General features: G+C 37.8%; 1 protein-coding gene across 3 annotated transcripts in view; it reads right to left on the bottom strand.

Annotated features, from left to right (window-relative positions):
• BRCC3 (BRCA1/BRCA2-containing complex subunit 3) overlaps nucleotides 1–23,084 on the bottom strand; it is a 76,124-nt gene that overhangs the window by 36,420 nt on the left and 16,620 nt on the right. For all 3 annotated transcript variants that reach the window (XM_006080914.4, XM_025277142.3, XM_025277141.3), the window contains 2 exons: nucleotides 15,498–15,586; nucleotides 13,889–13,944 (listed from right to left, as the gene is read on the bottom strand). In XM_006080914.4, the coding sequence (XP_006080976.2) occupies nucleotides 13,889–13,944; nucleotides 15,498–15,586 (145 nt within the window). The remainder of the gene's footprint in view (nucleotides 1–13,888; nucleotides 13,945–15,497; nucleotides 15,587–23,084) is intronic.

Genomic DNA, 23,084 nt, shown 5'->3' with positions numbered 1-23,084 from the left:
GAGCCTTGCATGCTGTGTAGTCCATGGGGTCACAAAGAGTCAGACACGACTGAGTGACTGAGTACATATTTACCTAGGTAAAACAGTCAACTTGTTTACTTTTTTTCCCCATGATGGAGATTTAAACTTTAACTTTGCTAAAGGCATTATTTTTTAAAAAATTTACTTTGTTCTCAACCAAATGTAATTTTAACTAACACAACCTAATAAATTGTTATCACATGTTATGGACCTGAATAAAAACATCCTGATTATTTGACTTTAATTTTAGGGTTAGGAATATAGGGCTTAATCTATTTGGGGGATGTGAACACATAGTTTAATTCAAGGATTATATATGTGTATAGTGAAAGTCACTCAGTCATATTCGACCCTTTGTGACCCCGTGGACTATATTCCATGGAATCCTCCAGGCTGGAATACTGGAGTGGGTAGCCGTTCCCTTCTCCAGGGGATCTTCCTAACCCAGGGATCCAACCCAGGTCTCCCGCATTGCAGGTAGATTCTTAACCAGCTGAGCCACCAGAGAAGCGCACATATGTGTATAAGACAGATGCTGTTCATGTAATAATAAAATTCTAGAACTAAAAAAAAAGAAAGAAAAAGTTTTCAACTTTACGAGTGACCAACAAAATGCAAAGTAAAGCCACAGTGCAATACTCTACCAGAATGGCAAAAATGAACAAGACAGATGTTACTGAGTATTAGCAGGAATGTGCAGGAAGCAACTCTCCAACATTGGTGTTAGGAGTGAAAAGCAATAGACACTTTGGGAAAACTTCTGAATTATCTACTAAAGCTGAATATATACAACTATACATATGCATTCCACTCCTAGATATGTACCCAACAGAAATATCTAGTAAATGTACATCTGTTCACAAGAATATTTGTAGCACCATAATTTGTAAAAAGCCTTTTAAAACCTGAAATTATCTCTCAATAAAGAATGAATAAACAAAGTATGGTATATTCAGACAGTGGAACACTATACAGCAATGAGAATAACTAAACTGTTGCTTCATGTAACCACATGGATGAACCTCACAAACATAATACTGATTGATAGAAACTAGACCCAAAAGAGTACATATTATATGGCTCTATTTACATATGGTTCAAAAATAGGTGAAAGTAACCTATAGTGTTAGACATCAAGATAGCAGAAAATCAAGATTCCATCCAAAGCATCTGACTATAGAGCCATGTTCTTATTATGCTATGCAGTCTTTCCAAACAAGAGAAAAAAATCCAACTTATTTTATAACCTAATAATCCTGATACCAAAACCAGATTAGTACAAGACAAGAACACTGCAGACTAATCTCACATATGAACACAGATATAACAATCTTAAACCAAATATTAGCAACTAGAATCTACTTTGTTAAAAGAACAATATATCATGGCAAAGTAGGGTTTATCTCAGGAATGTAACAACAGTTCACTGTTTTAAAAGCTTTCAATGTAAATCATTTCCAACTTTAAAGGGAAACAACCACATTATCATCTCAGTTCAGTCGCTGAGTCATGTCCGACTCTTTGCGACCCCATGAATTGCAGCACGCCAGGCCTCCCTGTCCATCACCAACTCCCGGAGTTCACCCAAACTCATGTCCATTGAGTCGGTGATGCCATCCAGCCATCTCATCCTCTGTCGTCCCCTTCTCCTCCTGCCCCCAATCCCTCCCAGAATCAGAGTCTTTTCCAATGAGTCAACTCTTTGCATGAGGTGGCCTAAGTATTGGAGTTTCAGCTTCAACATCAGTCCTTCCAAAGAACACCCAGGACTGATCTCCTTTAGGATGGACTGGTTGGATCTCCTTGCAGTCTAAGGGACTCTCAAAAGTCTTCTCCAACACCACAGTTCAAAGGCATAAATTCTTCGGTGCTCAGCTTTCTTCACAGTCCAACTCTCACATCCATACATGACCACTGGAAAAACCATAGCCTTGACTAGACGGACCTTTGTTGGCAAAGTAATGTCTCTGCTTTTGAATATGCTATCTAGGTTGGTCATAACTTTCCTTCCAAGGAGTAAGTGTCTTTTAATTTCATGGCTGCAATCACCATTTGCAGTGATTTGGGAGCCCAAAAAAATAAAGTCTGACACTGTTTCCACTGTTTCCCCATCTATTTGCCATGAAGTGATGGGACCAGATGCCATGATCTTAGTTTTCTGAATGTTGAGCTTTAAGCCAACTTTTTCACTCTCCTCATTATCATCTCAGGAAATGACAAATAGGCATTTGATAAAACTCAAGACAATTATTAAAAATTCTCAGTAAATTAGAATTAGAAACCTCCTTAACTTAATAAAGGAATAGAGGGTGTCTACCACAAAATCATAAGATACTCATATTTAATGGTGGAACATCAGAAGTATTCCATTAGAGTAAGAAAGAATGTTATTTGCCACCCAACTCTGCTATTCAAATCTATGGGTCCAAAATATAGGTTCAAAATCTATAGGTCCATAATCGCTAAGTCACTTCAGTCGTGTCCAACTCTGTACGACCCCATAGACGGCAGCCCACCAGGCTCCCCCGTCCCTGGGATTCCCCAGGCAAGAACACTGGAGTGGGTTGCCATTTCCTTCTCCAATGCATGAAAGTGAAAAGTGAAAGTGAAGTTGCTCAGCCGTGTCCGACTTTAGTGACCCCATGGACTGCAGCCTACCAGGCTCCTCCGTCCATGGGATTTTCCAGGCAAAAGTACTGGAATGGGGTGCCATTGCCTTCTCCGATAGGTCCTTAATATAGGTTCTAAATACAACATAATCATAACAACTCATACTTAATGGTGGAACATCAGAAGTATTCCCATTATAGTCAGAAAGAATGTTATTTGCCACCCAATCTGCTATTCAAATCTATAGGTCCATAATATAGGTTCTATAGGTTTTTATAAGAAGAAAATACATACAACTATTATTTATAATCATGAAGAAAAGAAAGGTCTTTGAAAGAAGAAAAGCAAAAAGCATAAATAAAATGAAGGATAACAGTGATTCATTGTTTTAAAGCTTTCGCCTGATACATGACACAATAAACGAAGTCAGCCTGGGAGTAAATTTTTGCAACATATGTGACAGACAAAAAGATGAAATTTCTAGAACATATAAAGAAATTATGCAAATCAGCAGGGAGAAAGAATAACTCTATATAGAAAAGTAAAGAATATGAATGGGCAACTCAGAACTGCCAAACAGGAAATGGGCACTCTCACTAAATCCACTTTACTGGTGGCATACTGTTAACTCATCTGTCAGACTGGTAAAAATTAATGTTTGAGGGACTTCCTTGGCAGTCTAGTAGTTAAGAATCCACCTTCCACTGCAGGGGGCACAGGTTCCATCCCTGGTCAGGGAACTAAGATCACACATAGTTATTGCTCAGTCGTGTCCAACTCTTTGTGACCCCAGGGACTGCAACACACCAGGCTTCCCTGTCCTTTACCATCTCCTGGAGTTTGTGCAAACTCACATCCATCAAGTCGGTGATGCCATCCAACCATCTTATCCTTTGTCTTCTCCTTCTCCTCCTGCCTTCAATCCTTCCCAGCATCAGGATCTTTTCTAATAAGTTGGCTCTTCACATCAGGCGGCCAAAGTATTGGAGCTTCAGCTTCAGCAACAGTCTTTCCAATGAATATTCAGGGTTGATTTCTTTTAGATGGACTGGTTGGATCTCCTTGCAGCCTAAGGGACTCTGAAGAGTCTTCTCCAACACCACAGTTCAAAAGCATCAATTCTTTGGCGCTCAGCTTTCTTTATGGTCCAACTCTCACATCCATACATGACTACTGGAAAAATCATAGCTTTGACTAGATGGACCTTTGTCGACAAAGTGATGTCTTTGCTTTTTAATTTGCTGTCTAGGTTGGTCATAGGTTTTCTTCCCTACTGCACTAACAGAGCACCTAAGATCACACATGCCACCAGGCAACCAAGCCCTCAAGCCTCAACTAAGACATGCCACAACTAAGACACATGCAGCCAAATGAGTATTTTTTAAAAAGTTCGAGAAAATTAACATTTGACGTTGAAAATGACCCTGTACACCAGCCTTGGACTCCAACCAAGTTTTTTAACCTTGAAGCTCATTTCCTCATTAGTAAAAGGGGAAACAGAGTTGTTACAAGTACCTGTTAAGTTTCCATTCAGTTCAGTTCAGTTCAGTCACTCAGTCGTGTCCGACTCCTTGCGACCCCATGAATCGCAGCATGCCAGGCCTCCCTGTCCATCACCATCTCCTGGAGTTCACTCAAACTCACATCCATCAAGTCGGTGATGCCATCCAGCCATCTCATCCTCTGTCATCCCCTTCTCCTCCTGCCCCCCATCCCTCCTAGCATCAGAGTCTTTTCCAATGAGTCAGCTCTTCGCATGAGGTGGCCAAAGTACTGGAGTTTCAGCTTTAGCATCATTCCTTCCAAAGAACACCCAGAGCTGATCTCCTTTAGAATGGACTGGTTGGATGACTTTTAGCAGATGTCTCCACAGTATCTATTGATCTAACCATATGCTTTTTCTCCTTTAGTTTGTTAATGTAAAGAATTATATAACATCCTGAATTACCCTGAAATTTCCTGAAGCTGAATGGACTTTATATATGTGGATTAAACTGAACTTGGTCATTGTGGATTGTTCCCTAATACAGTTATATTTACTGATATTTTTTTCTAAAGTTTGACATCTATAGATGAGATGGGTCAATAGTTTTCTTCTATGTTATCTTGAACCGGGTTTTGGTGTTAAAATTATTCTAGCTGTTTTAAAAATGGAGGAACTTTTAAGCTTTTCATATCGTTTGTGATAATGTACAAATTGAATTAGACCCATCCATCCTTCAAAGGTTAGAATTTAGCTGTAAAGCCATGTAAACTGGCTGTCTTTTAAAATCATATATCTTTAATCACAATTTTCAGTCTCTACTTTAGTAATTAGACTGAATAAGTTTTCTATTTCTTAATTTTGATATGAGACTATCATATGAGTGCAATCACACTGTAAGTAGCCTTTGGAGACTCACTTCTTTCACTCAGACTCTGAAATTCTTCCAAGTTGTTGCTTGTTATCAAAAGTTCATTCCTGGGACTCTTCCCTGGTGGTCCAGTGGCTAAGACTCCGAGCTCACAATGCAGGGGACCTGGGTTCAATCCATGGTCAGGGAACTAAATCCCACATGTGGTAACTAAAGATCCTGCATTCTACAACTAAGACCCCAGGCAGGCAATTAAATGTAAATTTCTTTTAAGTTCATTCCTTTTTACTGCTGATTAGTTCTTCAGTGGAAGTCTTAGACTTTCATAAACAATTCACCTATTGAAGGAATTTGGGTTGCTTCCACTTTGTGGCAATTATGAATAAATTAAGAAATATATATACATACATACATATACATATACAAACAGGGTTTGTGTGAAACTGTGTTCAGTTCTCTATGGAGTAAGACTCCTGGGTCACACATTAAGTGTACATTAAACTTTATACAAAACTGTCAGAGTTTTCTAAAGTGACAATACCATTGTACACTTCTACCAGCATCATGAGAATTCTGGTCTGTATCCCTGCCAGCATTTGGCACTGTTAGTTTTATTTTAGTGACTCTAATGGGTATGTGTCAGGAAGCATTTAACAGGAGGCTTCCTGCGTGCTGTTTTGGATATGTCATGAATCCTCTGTTCCTTATTAATTCCTGAATATTCAGGCATTAAGAGGAGTTGGCAAGCTGCTCCCACGGCTGAGAATGCATGCATTTCCTTCATTAGTTTTTCCATACGGTGATAAGTAACTATTTACAACCCTCTTCCTTTTTATGAACCATATGGTAAAAGTAATTATTTACAACCCTCTCTGATATGGATTGCCTTATGATAACTTGTAAGTCTTGACTTTTGATTTTTTATCTTTGCTGAAAATAGCTACCTTATAAGACAGTATATATACCCACACTATGTTGAATAAAACAGCTTTGCTCCATCAGAGCTTGGGTCCCCGTGTCTTTCTTTCTTTCTCTCTCTCTCAGGCTAATTCTTTGAAGTGCAGAAGCCCGCTGAGCTCACTTTCTTGCCTGGGCTTCTAAGACCCTCTCGAGAAGGTGCACTGTGCCTTCACCCTCTCGAGAGCGTGCCTGGTACCTACATGAAGCCGTGCAAGCTCTGTGTCAAGAGCTTTATTGGTTTACTGCGTAAACCAAGGAATATCAGCTTCTCTCTCTCTTTCACTTTCTTATCGTCGACTTCAGACCACCAGGTTTTGGTCCATTAAAGGACCTCAACAGATATGTAGGGGTATCTCATTGCAGTTTCAATTTTCACTTCCCCAGTACAGTATCTTTTCCAGAACAATGATGTTCAGTTCATCTTTTTATGTGCTTACTTGCCATTCTTACATACTTCTTGGTGAAGTACCTGCTCATATCTTCTGCCCATTTTTTATTGGGTTGTTTCCTTTTTTATTGTTGAGTTTTGGGAGTTCTTTGTATATTCTATATACAAGTCTTTTGTCAGATAAATGATTTGAAATATTTTCCTACCGTAGCTACTGTAAAGATAATGAAAACATTATCTTTAGTTTCTTTCATTCTGTAGAGTTTTTTATTTTGATGAGGTGTTCACATATTTCTTTTATGGAAAATGTTTTTTAAAAAATTTATTGTAGTTGATTTACAATGTTGTGTTAGTTTCAGGTGTACAGCAAACTGAATCAGTTAAATATATATATCCAAACTTTTTAAGATTCATTTCCCATATAGGTCATTACAGAGTATTGATTGAGAAGAGTTCCCCGTGCTGTATTCAATTTCAGTTTTTCAGTTCAGCCACTCAGTCATGTCCAACTCTTTGCAACCCCATTGACAGCAGCATGCCAGGCTTCCCTGTCCATCACCAACTCCCAGAGCTTGCTCAAACTCATGTCCATTCAGTTGGGTGATGCCATCCAACCATCTCATCCCCTTCTCCTCCTGCCTTCAATATTTCCCAGCATCAGGGTCTTTTCAAATGAGTCAGTTCTTCACATGAGGGGCCAAAGTATTGGAGTTTCAGCTTCAGCATCAGTCCTTCCATGTATATTCAGGACTGATTTCCTTTAGGATGGACTGGTTGGATCTCCTTGCAGTCCAAGGGACTCTCAAGAGTCTTTTCCAACACCACAGTTCAAAAGCATCAATTCTTCAGTGCTCAGCTTTGTTTATGGTCCAACTCGCTCACATTCATACATGACTACTGGAAAAACCATAGCTTTGACTAGACAGACATTTGTTGGCAAAGTAATGTCTCTGCTTTTTAATATGCTCTCTAGGTTGGTCATAGCTTTTCTTCCAAGGAGCAAGCGTCTTTTAGTTTCATGGCTGCAGTCACCATCTGCAGTGATTTTGGAGCCCAAGAAAATAAAGTCTCTCACTGTTTCCATTGTTTGCCCATCTTATTTGCCATGAATTGATGGGACCAAATGCCATAATCTTAGTTTTTGTATAGTAGATCCTTATTAGTTATCTTTTTTATATATAGTAGCATGTATATGTCAATCCCAATCTCCCAATTTATCTGCACCCTCCTTTTTCCCCCTGGTAACCAAAAGTTTGTTTTCTACATCTGTGACTTTGCTTTTCTCTTGCAAATGAGTTCATGGAAAATGCTTTCAGTTCCAAGAATAAGAAATTGTTGGCAAGCCCAATATTCTATAGATTTTCTATCTTTTCCCCTAAAACTTCCATACTGTTTTCAGTTTGGACCTACGATTCCTTTAAATTTTTGTTTGGTATGAGATTTAGATTGACGTTTATTTTGTATATGGTAGTCAAACTGTCCTCCTTTCTCTACTAAATAGCTCTTCAGTTTTGTCAAAAATCTTTGTGGGGATCTATTTCTGAACACGATTCTGTTCCACTAATCTAGGTGTTTATGTGTTAACCGATACCATACTGTCTTAATTATTATCATTTCATAATAAGTCCTAAAGCTGGGTAGTGTGATTCCACCAACTTTATTTTTCCTTTTCAAAATGAAGGTTTTCAACTTCCTTTGCCTTTCCATATAAATGCTAGAATCAGTTTGTATCTACAAAATACTCTTGCTGAACTTTTGACTATTGCTCTAAATCTATAGATTATTTTGAGAACTGAAATCTTGACTATTAATCTGCTGAGTCTTCCAGTCCATAAACATGGTATGTCTTTCCATTTAACTAGGTTTTCTTTGATATCTTTCATCAACATTCTGTGGTCTTCAGCATGTAGATTTGATAGATTTTGATACATTTTTACACCTGTTTCATTTCTTGTATTACTGTGTTAAAAATTTGTTTCCGATTTTCTATTGCTAGCATATAGAAATATTCCCTTTGTGTGTTGACGCTGCATCCTGTTGATATCATTTAAATCACTTATTAGTTCTAGAAATTTCTTTATAAATTCCTTGGGATTTTCTATGCAGACAACCATGTCTTATGCAAATGGGGATCGATTTATCTTTTCCAATTCATATGCCTTTTATTTCTTGCTTTATTGCACTAAGACTTCAGGCATAAAGTTAAATAGAAGTGGGCAGAGGGGGATTTTCAGCACCAAACTCTACTTTCTAGGACTATTATGATTGATAGACCTTTTAGTGTACAGGTCTCTCCAGCTGTTTTTTGGAGGTAAAATTCAGAGAACATAAAATTCACCACTATAACCATTTTAAGTCTGTGATTCAGGTACTTGTACATTCACAACATTGTGCAACCATTACCGTTACCTAATTCTATAATAGTTTCATCACCCCAAATGAAAGCCCATACCTGTTAAGCAGTCACTCCCTGTTATGGTCTGAATTGTGCCCCACCTCCACCCAAATTCAAATGTTGAAACCTTAAGCCCCAGTACCTCAGAAGGTGACGGCATTGGAGAAAGGGCCTTTGAAGAGGTAATTAAAATAAAATGACAGTTAAGGTTGGGTCCAAGTCCAGTCTGACTGGTGCCCTTATAAGAAGAGGAAACTTTGACATGCAAAGTAACAACAGGCATGCACATGTATGGAGGAAAGGCTACATGAGGACACAATGAGAAGGCAACCATCTGCAAGCCAGGAGAGTGAAAGTGAAAGAAAGTGAAGGTCGCTCAGCTGTGTCCGACTCTTTGCAACCCCATGGACTATACAGTCCATGGAATTCTCCACACCAGAGTACTGGAGTGGGTAGCCTTTCCCTTCTCCAGGGGATCTTCCCGACCTAAGGATCAAACCCAGGTCTCCTGCATTGCAGGTGGATTCTTTACCATCTGAGCCACAAGGGAAGCCCACAGCCATCCTAGTATCTCATTACAGGTCTTAAAGAATAATGATGTTGGGCAGCTATCTCTGTGGTCACTGTATATCCTCCTTGGAGAAGTGGCAATTCGAGTCCTTTGCCCATTTTTAAAAATCGAGGTGAAATTTACATAACATAAAATTATCCATTTTAAAGGCAACAATTCAATAGAATTTAGTACATTTACAGTGTTGTAAAACCACAACCTCTATGTAGTTCTAAAAATTTTTAATTACCCCAAAATAAAATCCCATATCAATTAAAGCAACTGCTCCCCATCCTTCCCTCTGACCAACCCATGCCAAACACCAGTCTTTCTGTCTCTATTCTGGATACTTCATATAAATGAAATCCTACAATATGTGACCTGTTTTGTTTGGCTTCCTTCACTTAGCATTAATGTTTTCAAGATCGTTCCACATTGTAGTATGTTTTGGTACCTCATTCATATTTTTATGATGAGTAATAGTCCACTGAATGCATATATCAATACTAAATTTTATCTATTCATCAGTTGATGGACATTTGGGTCATTTCCAACTTTTGGCTATTGTGAACAGTGCTGCTGTAAATATTCATGTCGAAGTGTTTGAGTACCTGTTTTTAATTCTTTTTGGTATATACCTAGGAATAGAGTTGCTAGGTCATATGAGAATTCTGTGTTTAACTTTTTGGAAAACTTCCCCGATACTTTTTCACAGCAGCCTCACCATTTTACATTCCCCACTAGCAATGCCTGAAGGCTGCAATTTCTACACATCTCTGTCAACACTTGTTATTCTCCATTTTTAATATTATGGTCAACTCAGTGGATTAAGGTGGGATCTTGTTATAGTTTTGCTTTGCATTTTCCAAATGACTAATGATGTTGAGCATCTTTCCATGTGCCTGTGGACCTTTTGCACATTTACTTTGGAGAAATATCTATTCAAGTCCTGTGCAAATTTTTAAGATGTCATTTTATACATTCTGGATACTAGACTCATTCAGATATCAGATTTGCAATATTTTATCCTATTCTATAGGTTGTCATTTGGCTTCCTTGATAATGTCATTTGATGCAGAAAAGTTGTTATGAAATCCAGTTTATCTGTTTTCTTTTGTTATCCATGCTTTTGGTGTCATATATAAGATTCCATTAACAAATCCAATGTCATGAAAATTTCAGTTCAGTTCAGTCGCTCAGTCATGTCCAACTCTTTGCGACCCCATGAACCTCAGCATGCCAGGCCTCCCTGTTCATCACCAACTCCTGGAGTTTACCCAAACTTATGTTCATCAAGTCAGTGATGCCCTCCAACCATCTCATCCTCTGTTGTCCCCTTCTCCTCCTGCCTTCAATCTTTCCCAACATCAGTGTCTTTTCAAATGAGTCAGCTCTTCAGTGTCTTTTCAAATGAGTCAGCTCTTCGCATCAGGTGGCCAAAGTATTGGAGTTTCAGCTTCAACATCAGTCCTTCCAATGAACACCCAGGACTGATCTCCCTTAGGATGGACTGGTTGGATCTCCTTGCAGTCCAAGGGACTCTCAAGACTCTTCTCCAACACCACAGTTCAATAGCATCCATTCTTCGGTGCTTAGCTTTCTTTCTACAAATTTTCTTTCAGGAAAATTTACCACTATGTTTTCTTCTAAGCATTTCATAGTTTTAGCTCTTCTGTTTAGGTCATTGATTTGATTTCATTTTTATACCTAGTGTATGTGGATAACCAGTTGTTCCAGCACCACTTATTGAACAAACTCTTCTTTCCTCATTGAATGACATCAGCATCTTTGGTGAAAACCAACTGGCCATAGATAAGCAGCTTTATTTACTTCATTAGTCTCTATGTCTCTACTTTTTCCAGATCCACAAACTTTAGTTAGTGAAACTTTGTAGTAAGTTCTGAAATCTGGAAGTATGATTCCTCGAATTTGATTCTTCTTTTTTGATATTTTGACTCTTCAGGACACTTTGGAATTCCATGAGTTTGAGGATCATCTTTTTCATATCTGGAAAAAGGGCCATTGGAGTTTTGTACGGATTTTACTGAAACTCGGGTAAGTACTGTCATCTTCACAATATTATGTCTTTTGATTCATGAACAAGGGATGTCTTTTAATATATTTAGGTATTCTTCCTTTCAGCAATGTATCCTAGTTTTAACTTTATAAGTCTCCATTCTTGGTTAAATTTTTTCCAAGGTATTTTATTATTTTGGATGCCATCATAAATAGATTTTTAAAGTGTCCTTTTTTTGATGGTTCATTGCTGGTATATAGAAATAGAACTGATTTTGAACACTGCACCTTTTCTGAATTTGTTTATCAACTCTAGTATCTCTGGGGTGTTTCTTTAACATTTTCTATATATAGGATCACATCACCAGCAAATAGTTTTACTTTTTACTTTCCAATTTGGATGCCTTTTCTGTTTTTGCCTAATTGTTTTGGCTGGAACTACCAGTAAAATGTTGAGTAAAAGTGATAAAAGTGGGCAACCTTGTCTTGTTCCTGATCTTATGGGAGAAACCTTTCAGTCTTTCAACATTGAGTAAAATGTTAGCTGTGGGATTCATAAAAGCCCATAAATATTGAGACATGTTCCCTAGATCCCTAGTTTTTTTAGTGTTTTTATTATGACTTGTAAATTTTTCAAATGCTTTTTGTGCATCATGTGTTTTTTTTCCCCTCTTCATTCTATTAACATGGAGTATTAATCAACTGATTTTCTTATGTGCTGTTGAATTCAGTATGGTAGTCTTTTGTTGAGGATTTTTGCATATTAAAAAGATTATACACCATGATCAAGTGGGATTTACCCTGGCATACAAGTGATGTTCAACATAAGAACTAGTTAGACAAAGATATCACAAAAAATTATAAAATGTTATTATGAGTACAGATGCAAAAATCCTCAACAAAATACTACCACACTGAATCCAATAGCATCTTTGGCCTCTGGAAAGAGTTTGAGAAGGATTAGTGTTAATCCTTCTTTAACTGGGTGGCAGAATTAACCAGTGAAGTCCTCTGGTCTTGGAATTGTCTTTGTTGAGATGTTTCTGGATACTGATTCAATCTGTCAGTAACAGTAGGGAGTCAAAAGATATTGTCTGTTATCTGCTATTGATAGGATAAGTAAAGCAGCAAACTACTTAAGATTAGAAAAGTAACAACAGAAGAACAGAAAGGAGGAATATAACTACACTGGGCAGAATGGAGATGAGGCGGTATCAGTGGGCTAAATCCTCCTTTGTGAGAAGAGTTAATATCTAAAATTAGTAAATCAAGAAAGAATATCAAAAGTATGTTATTTAGAGATATCAAAGGAAATATCAGAAGAACTAAAAACAAGATTTGGAGAAAGAAGTTGTTCCTCCTGAGGAGTAAGACTATTGATCATAAAATGTGTACCATTCTGTATTTTTATACACATACATCTATTACTGTGATGAAAACTGTAACCGTTGTGTATGATTCAACATTCCAAACCCATGTGAAAATACAATGAAGTCTTCCCACTTCCTCTCTGCTGCGGTGACTGATGTGTTTTGGTCCGGATATTCATGAATGGTATAGCATTCTATACATACTATTCTTGTATCTTGCCTATTACTATTTAACAATGTATCTTGGAGATGTTTATGTATCTCTCCTGAGTCTCCTATTTTTAATAGTCAAATATTATTCTATTATTTAGATATATCATAATTTATTTAATCAGTACTGTACTGAGAGACATCTGTTCTTTTCCCCAGGTCTTTGCTCTTTCAAACAATGATATTATAAGAAATTGACCAATACTGTAAGAAAAAAATCTGAAGCATTCTTTGCTTCTATCTCCTAATAAGATATTGAACGTGGCTTTCATCTCTGCCTACTTGGTGCAGGCCACGGTGTATGGCATAAAGTAGATACTGTATTTGCTAATTTAGCTTGAACTAAATTTCAATGAAGGAAGTAAGCTAGGTAAACATTTCAATGAGATGCTGTAAGTCTAAAATCAAGTCCATGGCACAGGAAACACAAGAGCTTATACAAATCTGTGGCGGATTCATTTTGATATTTGGCAAAACTAATACAATTATGTAAAGTTTAAAAATAAAATAAAATTAAAAAAAAAAAGAGCTTATACAAATCTGTAAGACTACATACTCAGTCTTTGTTTCACAATTCATCAGAGAAAAGAAAAGTTAACAGTGCAACTCAGTTTAGAATAATACTGGAAAGGAAATCTGGGACAGGGCTGTAATGATGTAATTGCAATGTCCAGACTGCTTATGTTAGCCTAGCTTTGTAGATCCACAGTATCCAAGATACTAAAAAGATGATATTAAGCTTCTTTTATAATGTATCTTTCAAGTCCTTTACTCTTTTTTTTTTTTAAGTGATAATAAAATTAGTATTGAAGTGCTGCCTTGTAAAAAAATAAAAAAATAAAAAAAAATAAAAAGATGCTAACTCCTCACAGAGATGTTAGTAAGTATAAATAGACTACAGAATTCTTCATGTCTTACTAATGAGAGAAACATTAATAAAATGAAACAAAACAATCAATTCCGTGGACTGGAGATTAACCCACCAATACATACATATATCTCTTTCATACTTACTCTGAGCTCTTTTGGGCCTGTATGGATTGAAAGCAAGTATAGAGTACCCGTCCAGTCTTAAAAAAAAAAAAAAAAAAAAAAAAAAAAAAGAAAGAAAAAAAGAAATTAAAGTCACACAGAGGATTAGTATTGAAAAAGTACAGCAACCTAGTAGACTCTAACCTAAAACTCAAATGCCCCTCTGACACTGGAAGGTTAGAAGAGATTTCTAAAGATGAAATATGCATAAATCAGTTTCTGTAAGAAGGATAAAATACTCAGTCAACATGAAATGGCTACAATGAAACATCTGCTCATATGACAGCAGAGAAATGGTCACAAATGCGAGACCCAAGAAACTGAGGAGACCATTCAGACTTCTTTGTTGGAAACTGACAAACTGATTCTGTAACTATCTGTAATGACAGTAAATAAATTTATAATGCCAAAGCCAGAAGCATTCCAAATGAACTATGAAGTTCAAGATACTAAACTTTAATGTTTTCACAAGAGCGATATTATGAAGACTATTCACTATGAACATAGATCCTGAGACTATAACTAATGTACTAAACAACAGAACACACTTGGTGAGCTGGCAAAATTCACACTTGCAGTGTGAAATTTTCTTTTCATTTGCAGTGACACATAGTAAAAGCTCTTGATCAGAACATAAAACTCAAACAGAGGCACTCTAAATAGAGAATGGTGTGTGTGCTAAGTTGCTTCAGTCATGTCTGACTTTTTGCAACCCTATGGACTATAGCCCGCCAGACTCCTCTGTCCATGGGATTCTCCAGGTAAGAATACCGGAGTGGGTTGCCATGTCTTTCTCCAGAGGATCTTCCCCAAGAATGGCAAGACTAGCCATTGATTGAGCTGCTTAACTACTCTGAGCTTCAGTTTACTTATCCGGAAAATATGGATAATAATAACCCTCAGAGGCTGTTGTCAGGGTCTGAGCATATTTATGTCAAACACATAATGACTAAGTGCCATACAATACGTGATAAATGGTGGCACTTGTTATTATGATTAGCCACCAAAAAATACATAGAATCTGGCCACTTCTCATTGACTCTACTCCTACTGCTGTAGTCAAATGTCCATTATCTCTTCCCCAGTTACTGCAGTTTCTCCCTAACTGGTTTTATGGATGTCATGGATTCTGCACCCCCTCCTTCCCTATGTGCCCACCAGCACCCCCCACCCCAGACCTCACTGGAGGATGAGCACACGAGTTATCCAAACGATACTTCTAAGAAGGAAAGGTGTGGCCTGAATAGGAGACTGGGGGCAATGGGGTGAAACGGGGACTGATGAAGGCAAGCTGGGACAGAGGGTCGTGTTGCAGCCACACTGACTTCCTCGATGTCCCCCAAAATGTTCCACGCTCACCGCAGGGTCTTTTCACTGGCTCTTTCCCCTGCCTGGAATGCTCTTCCCCCAAGAAATCCACAAGACTTGCTCCCTCACTTTCTTCAGGTCCTGACTCAATGACCCTGCTCATTGAAACCTTCCCTGGACATACTATGCAAATTCCCAAAGATATTTCTCTGTTCTGTGTGTATGTTTATACCTGCACGTGCCTACATGCCTACACCCACAGAGAGACATGCACACACAATACCTTTGTATTTTTATCTTCTATGAAGCAGGAAAAGATAAGTCCTACAAAGCCTTGATCCATCATCTGGTACATGGCTTGTGTGCGGACATCTGCAAAGAAACAAAGATAAAAATCCACTGTCAGTGAACTCTATCTCCCAGACGTGAAAATATAAAGATACCAAAGATTCAGATTCTAAAAGGACAACGGGGATATACTGGAATGACAATACTCTTGTCAAAGTAAAAGCTTTTTCGTTTGTTAGGGAAATACTATGGGAGTCAGCAATTAAATAATAAAATGTACTAATGATTCTAGGCTGCCTAGCCCATGACTAGCCCTGCTATGAAATGGAGTGTAGAAAGAAGATGGAAAACTTCTGTTAGCCCCAAAACACTTGATAATTTCTTGTAAGAGGACTCCAAAAGAAAATAAAAAGGCATGGAAAGGAGACAAAAAAGATTTCTGAGAATAAATTTTTCATGGACAGCTTCTAAAGAAGTGAATATATTAGATCTGATATTAAAGAATGGCAGTGTCGAACTATTACCTAGGAAACCATTGTATAGAAGTGACTGCTATATTTTAAATAGATAACCAACAAAGACCTACTCTATAGCACAGGGAACTCTGTTCAATGTTCTGTGGCAGCCTGGATGGGAGGAGAGTTTGGGGGAGAATGGATACATGTATATGGATGGCTGAGTCCCTCTGCTGTCCACCTGAAGTTGTCACAACATTGTGAATCAGCTACTGTTGCTGTTGTTCAGTCACCCAGTCATGTCTGACTCTTTGCGACTCCATTGACTGAAGCATGCCAAGCTCTCTGTCCCTCACCACCTCCCGAAGTTTGCCCAAGTTCATGTCCATTGTGTCGGCAATGCCATCCAGCCATCTCATCTTAATCTTTCCCAGCCTCTGGGACTTTTCCAATGAGTCAGCTGTTCGCATCAGGTGACCAAAATACTGGAGTTTCAACTTCAGCATCAGTCGCCATACCAATTCCCAAGAAGGGCAATACTAAAGAATATGCTAACCATCGGACAACTACACTCATCTCCCATGCTAGTAAGGTCATGCTTAAAATCTTGCATGCTAGGCTTCAACAATATGTGAACCATGAACTTCCAGGTGTTCAAGCTAGATTTAGAAAATGCAGAGGAACCAGAGATCAAATTGCCAGCATTAGCTGGATCATAAAGAAAGCAAGGGAATTCCAAAAAAACATCTACCTCTGTTTCATCAACTACACCAAAGCCTTTGACTGTGTGGATCATAATAAACTGTGGAAAGCTCTTAGAGAGATGGGAATACTAGACCATCTTACCTGTCTCCCGAGAAACCCATATGAGAGTCAAGAAGCAACATTTAGAACCCTGTATGGGACAACTGACTGGTTGAAGATTGAGAAGGAAGTACGACAGGGCTGTCTGCTGTCACCCTGTTTGTTTAACCTATATACTGAGCACATCATAAGAAATGCCAGGCCGGATGAGTTACAAGCTGGAATCAAGACAGGCAGGAGAAACATTAACAACCTCAGATATGTGGATGATACCACTCTAGTGGTAGAAACCAAAGAGGAACTAAAGGGCCCCTTGAGGAGGGTGAAAGGAGAGTGAAAGAGTTGACTTAAAACTAAATATTAAACTAAGATCATGGCATCCAGCCCCATTGCTGCTGCTACTGCTAAATTGCTTCAGTCGTGTCCGACTCTTAGCGACCCCATGGACTGCCGACTACCAGGCTCCTCCATCCATGGGATTTTCCAGGAAAGAGTACTGGAGTGGGTTGCCATTGCCTTCTCCAGCCCCATTACTGCATGGCAAACAGAAGGGGATGGTGACTTCAGCCATGAAATCAAAGACACCTGTTTCTTGGCAGGAAGGCTATGACAAACCTAGACAGTGTGTTGAAAAGCAGAGAAATTATTCTGCTGACAAAGGTCCATATAGTCAAGGCTATAGTCTTCCCATATGGTATGATCAGCTATATTATCAGCCTATGGTATAATGGTTCCAAATTGGTATATGGTTCCAAATCGGGAAAGGAGTATGCCAAGGCTGTATATTGTCACCCTGCTTATTTAACTTTTTTGCAGAGTACATCATAAGAAACGCTGGGATAGAGAAAGCACAACCTGGAATCAAGATTGCCGGGAGAAATACCAATAACCTCAGATATGCAAATGACACTGCCCTTATGGCAGAAAGTGAAGAACCAAAGAGCCTCTTGATGAAAGTGAAAGAGGAGAGTGAAAAAGTGGGCTTAAAGCTCAACATTCAGAAAACGAAGATCATGGCATCTGGTCCCATCACTTCATGGCAAATAGATGGAGAAACAGTGGAAACAGTGACAGACTTTATTTTTGGGGGCTCCAAAATCACTGCAGATGGTGACTGCATCCATGAAATTAAAATACACTTACTCCTTGGAAGGAAAGCTATGACCAACCTAGAGAGCATATTAAAAAACAGAGACATTACTTTGCCAACAAAGGTCCGACTAGTCAAGGCTATGGTTTTTCCAGCAGTCATGTATAGATGTGAGAGTTGGACCATAAAGAAAGCTGAGCACCAAAGAATTGATGCTTCTGAACTGTGGTGTTGGAGAAGACTCTTGAGAGTCCCTTGGACTGCAAGGGGATTCAACCAGTCCATCCTCAAGGGAATCAGTCCTGAATATTCACTGGAATGACTGATACTGAAGCTGAAATTCCAATACTTTGGCCGCCTGATGCGAAGAGCTGACTCATTTGAAAAGACACTGATGAGCCCACTGTCGACCTGGGCCTGTGCCGGAGACTCCTGGACACTCTCAGAGAGAAGAAATACAGCTCCATCCACCAGAACATCGACACAAGCTTCCCTAACCAGGAAACCTTGACAAGCCACCTGTACAAACCCACATACAGTGAGGAAATGCCACAATAAAGAGAACTCCACAAACTGCCAGAATACAGAAAGGACACCCCAAACTCAGCAATTTAAACAAGATGAAGAGACAGAGGAATACCCAGCAGATAAAGGAACAGGATAAATGCCCACCAAACCAAACCAAAGAGGAAGAGATAGGGAATCTACCTGATAAAGAATTCCGAATAATGATAGTGAAATTGATCCAAAATCTTGAAATTAAAATGGAATCACAGATAAATAGCCTGGAGGCAAGGATTGAGAAGATGCAAGAAAGGTTTAACAAGGACTTAGAAGAAATAAAAAGAGTCAATATATAATGAATAATGCAATAAATGAAATTAAAAACACTCTGGAGGCAACAAATAGTCGAATAACAGAGGCAGAAGATAGGATTAGTGAATTAGAAGATAGAATGGTAGAAATAAATGAATCAGAGAGGATAAAAGAAAAATGAATTAAAAGAAATGAGGACAATCTCAGAGACCCAGGACAATATTAAACGCTACAACATTCGAATCATAGGGGTCCCAGAAGAAGAAGACAAAAAGAAAGACCATGAGAAAATACTTAAGGAGATAATAGTTGAAAACTTCCCTAAAATGGGGAAGGAAATAATCACCCAAGTCCAAGAAACCCAGAGAGTCCCAAACAGGATAAACCCAAGGCGAAACACCCCAAGACACATATTAATCACATTAACAAAGATCAAACACAAAGAACAAATATTAAAAGCAGCAAGGGAAAAACAACAAATAACACACAAGGGAATACCCATAAGGATAACAGCTGATCTTTCAATAGAAACTCTTCAAGCCAGGAGGGAATGGCAAGACATACTTAAAATGATGAAAGAAAATAACCTACAGCCCAGATTATTGTACCCAGCAAGGATCTCATTCAAGTATGAAGGAGAAATCAAAAGCTTTTCAGACAAGCAAAAGCTGAGAGAATTCTGCACCACCAAACCAGCTCTCCAACAAATACTAAAGGATATTCTCTAGACAGGAAACACAAAAACGGTGTATAAAATCCAACCCAAAACAATAAAGTAAATGGCAACGGAATCATACTTATCAGTAATTACCTTAAACGTAAATGGGTTGAATGCCCCAACCAAAAGACAAAGACTGGCTGAATGGATACAAAAACAAGACCCCTACATATGTTGTCTACAAGAGACCCATCTCAAAACAGGGGACACATACAGACTGAAAGTGAAGGGCTGGAAAAAGATTTTCCATGCAAATAGGGACCAAAAGAAAGCAGGAGTAGCAATACTCATATCAGATAAAATAGGCTTTAAAACAAAGGCTGTGAAAAGAGACAAAGATGGTCACTACATAATGATCAAAGGATCAATCCAAGAAGAAGATATAACAATTATAAATATATATACACCCAACACGGGAGCACCACAGTATGTAAGACAAATGCTAACAAGTATGAAAGGAGAAATTAACAATAACACAATAATAGTGGGAGACTTTAATACCCCACTCACACCTATGGATAGATCAACTAAACAGAAAATTAACAAGGAAACACAAACTTTAAATGGTACAATAGACTAGTTAGAACTAATTGATATCTATAGGACATTTCATCCCAAAACAATGAATTTCACCATTTTCTCAAGCGCACATGGAACCTTCTCCAGGATAGATCATATCCTGGGCCATAAAGCTAGCCTTGATAAATTCAAAAAAATAGAAATCATTCCAAGCATCTTTTCTGACCACAATGCAGTAAGATTAGATCTCAATTACAAGAGAAAAACTATTAAAAATTCCAACATATGGAGGCTGAACAACACGCTGCTGAATAACCAACAAATCACAGAAGAAATCAAAAAAGAAATCAAAATTTGCATAGAAATGAATGAAAATGAAAACACAACAACCCAAAACCTGTGGGACACGGTAAAAGCAGTCCTAAGGGGAAACTTCATAACAATACAGGCACACCTCAAGAAACAAGAAAAAAGTCAAATAAATAACCTAACTCTACACCTAAAGCAACTAGAAAAGGAAGAAATGAAGAACCCCAGGGTTAGTAGAAGGAAAGAAATCTTAAAACTTAGAGCAGAAATAAATGCAAAAGAAACAAAAGAGATCATAGCAAAAATCAACAAAACCAAAAGCTGGTTTTTTGAAAGGATAAATAAAATTGACAAACCATTAGCCAGACTCATCAAGAAACAAAGGGAGAAAAATCAAATCAATAAAATTAGAAATGAAAATGGAGAGATCACAACAGACAACACAGAAATACAAAGGCTCATAAGAGAGTACTATCAACAATTATATTCCAATAAAATGGACAACGTGGAAGAAATGGACAAATTCTTAGAAAAGTACAACTTTCCAAAACTCAATCAGGAAGAAATAGAAAATCTTTTTTTTTTTTTTTTTTTTTTTGGGGAAAGGAACACTTTATTATTTTTTTTTAATTTTATTTTATTTTTAAACTTTACATAATTGTATTAGTTTTGCCAAATATCAAAATGAATCACAGACCCATCACAAGCACGGAAATTGAAACTGTAATCAAAATCTTCCAGCAAACAAATGCCCAGGTCCAGACGGCTTCACAGCTGAATTCTACCAAAAATTTAGAGAAGAGCTAACACCTATCCTACTCAAACTCTTCCAGAAAATTGCAGAGGAAGGTAAACTTGCAAATTCATTCTATGAGGCCACCATCACCCTAATACCAAAACCTGACAAAGATCCCACTAAAAAAGAAAACTACAGGCCAATATCACTGATGAACATAGATGGAAAAATCCTTAACAAAATTCTAGCAATCAGAATCCAACAACACATTAAAAAGATCATACACCATGACCAAGTGGGCTTTATCCCAGGGATGCAAGGATTCTTCAATATCTGCAAATCAATCAATGTAATACACCACATTAACAAATTGAAAAATAAAAACCATATGATTATCTCAATAGATGCAGAGAAAGCCTTTGACAAAATTCAACATCCATTTATGATCAAAACTCTCCAGAAAGCAGGAATAGAAGGAACATACCTCAACATAATAAAAGCTATATATGACAAACCCACAGCAAACATTATCCTCAATGGTGAAAAATTGAAAGCATTTCCTCTAAAGTCAGGAACAAGACAAGGGTGCCCACTTTCACCATTACTATTCAACATAGTTTTGGAAGTTTTGGCCACAGCAATCGGAGCAGAAAAAGAAATAAAAGGAATCCAAATTGGAAAAGAAGAAGTAAAGCTCTCACTGTTTGCAGATGACATGATCCTCTACATAGAAAACCCTAAAGACTCCACCAGAAAATTACTAGAACTAATCAATGACTATAGTAAAGTTGCAGGATATAAAATCAACACACAGAAATCCCTTGTATTCCTATACACTAATAATGAGAAAACAGAAAGAGAAATTAAGGAAACAATTCCATTCACCATTGCAACGGAAAGAATAAAATACTTAGGAATATATCTACCTAAAGAAACTAAAGACCTATATATAGAAAACTATAAAACACTGGTGAAAGAAATCAAAGAGGACACTAATAGATGGAGAAATATACCATGTTCATGGATTGGAAGAATCAATATAGTGAAAATGAGTATACTACCCAAAGCAATCTATAGATTCAATGTAATCCCTATCAAGCTACCAACAGCATTCTTCACAGAGCTAGAACAAATAATTTCACAATTTGTATGGAAATACAAAAAACCTCGAATACCCAAAGCAATTTTGAAAAAGAAGAATGGAACTGGAGGAATCAACCTGCCTGACTTCAGGCTCTACTACAAAGCCACAGTTATCAAGACAGTATGGTACTGGCACAAAGACAGAAATATAGATCAACGGAACAAAATAGAAAGCCCAGAGATAAATCCACGCACATATGGACACCTTATCTTTGACAAAGGAGGCAAGAATATACAATGGATTAAAGACAATCTCTTTAACAAGTGGTGCTGGGAAATCTGGTCAACCACTTGTAAAAGAATGAAACTAGAACACTTTCTAACACCATACACAAAAATAAACTCAAAATGGATTAAAGATCTAAACGTAAGACCAGAAACTATAAAACTCCTAGAGGAGAACATAGGCAAAACACTCTCTGACATACATCACAGCAGGATCCTCTATGACCCACCTCCCAGAATATTGGAAATAAAAGCAAAAATAGACAAATGGGACCTAATTAACCTTAAAAGCTTCTGCACATCAAAGGAAACTATTAGCAAGGTGAAAAGACAGCCTTCAGAATGGGAGAAGATAATAGCAAATGAAGCAACTGACAAACAACTAATCTCAAAAATATACAAGCAACTCCTACAGCTCAACTCCAGAAAAATAAATGACCCAATCAAAAAATGGGCCAAAGAACTAAATAGACATTTCTCCAAAGAAGACATACAGATGGCTGACAAACACATGAAAAGATGCTCAACATCACTCATTATCAGAGAAATGCAAATCAAAACCACTATGAGGTACCATTTCACACCAGTCAGAATGGCTGCGATCCAAAAGTCTACAAGTAATAAATGCTGGAGAGGGTGTGGAGAAAAGGGAACCCTCTTACACTGTTGATGGGAATGCAAACTAGTACAGCCACTGTGGAGAACAGTGTGGAGATTCCTTAAAAAACTGGAAATAGAACTGCCTTATGATCCAGCAATCCCACTGC

The sequence above is a fragment of the Bubalus bubalis genome, chromosome X (genome assembly GCF_019923935.1).
Source record: "Bubalus bubalis isolate 160015118507 breed Murrah chromosome X, NDDB_SH_1, whole genome shotgun sequence".
NCBI lineage: Eukaryota > Metazoa > Chordata > Mammalia > Artiodactyla > Bovidae > Bubalus > Bubalus bubalis.
Note: the sequence above shows the minus strand (reverse complement) of the source record. Positions and strands in the feature narration are given on the sequence as shown.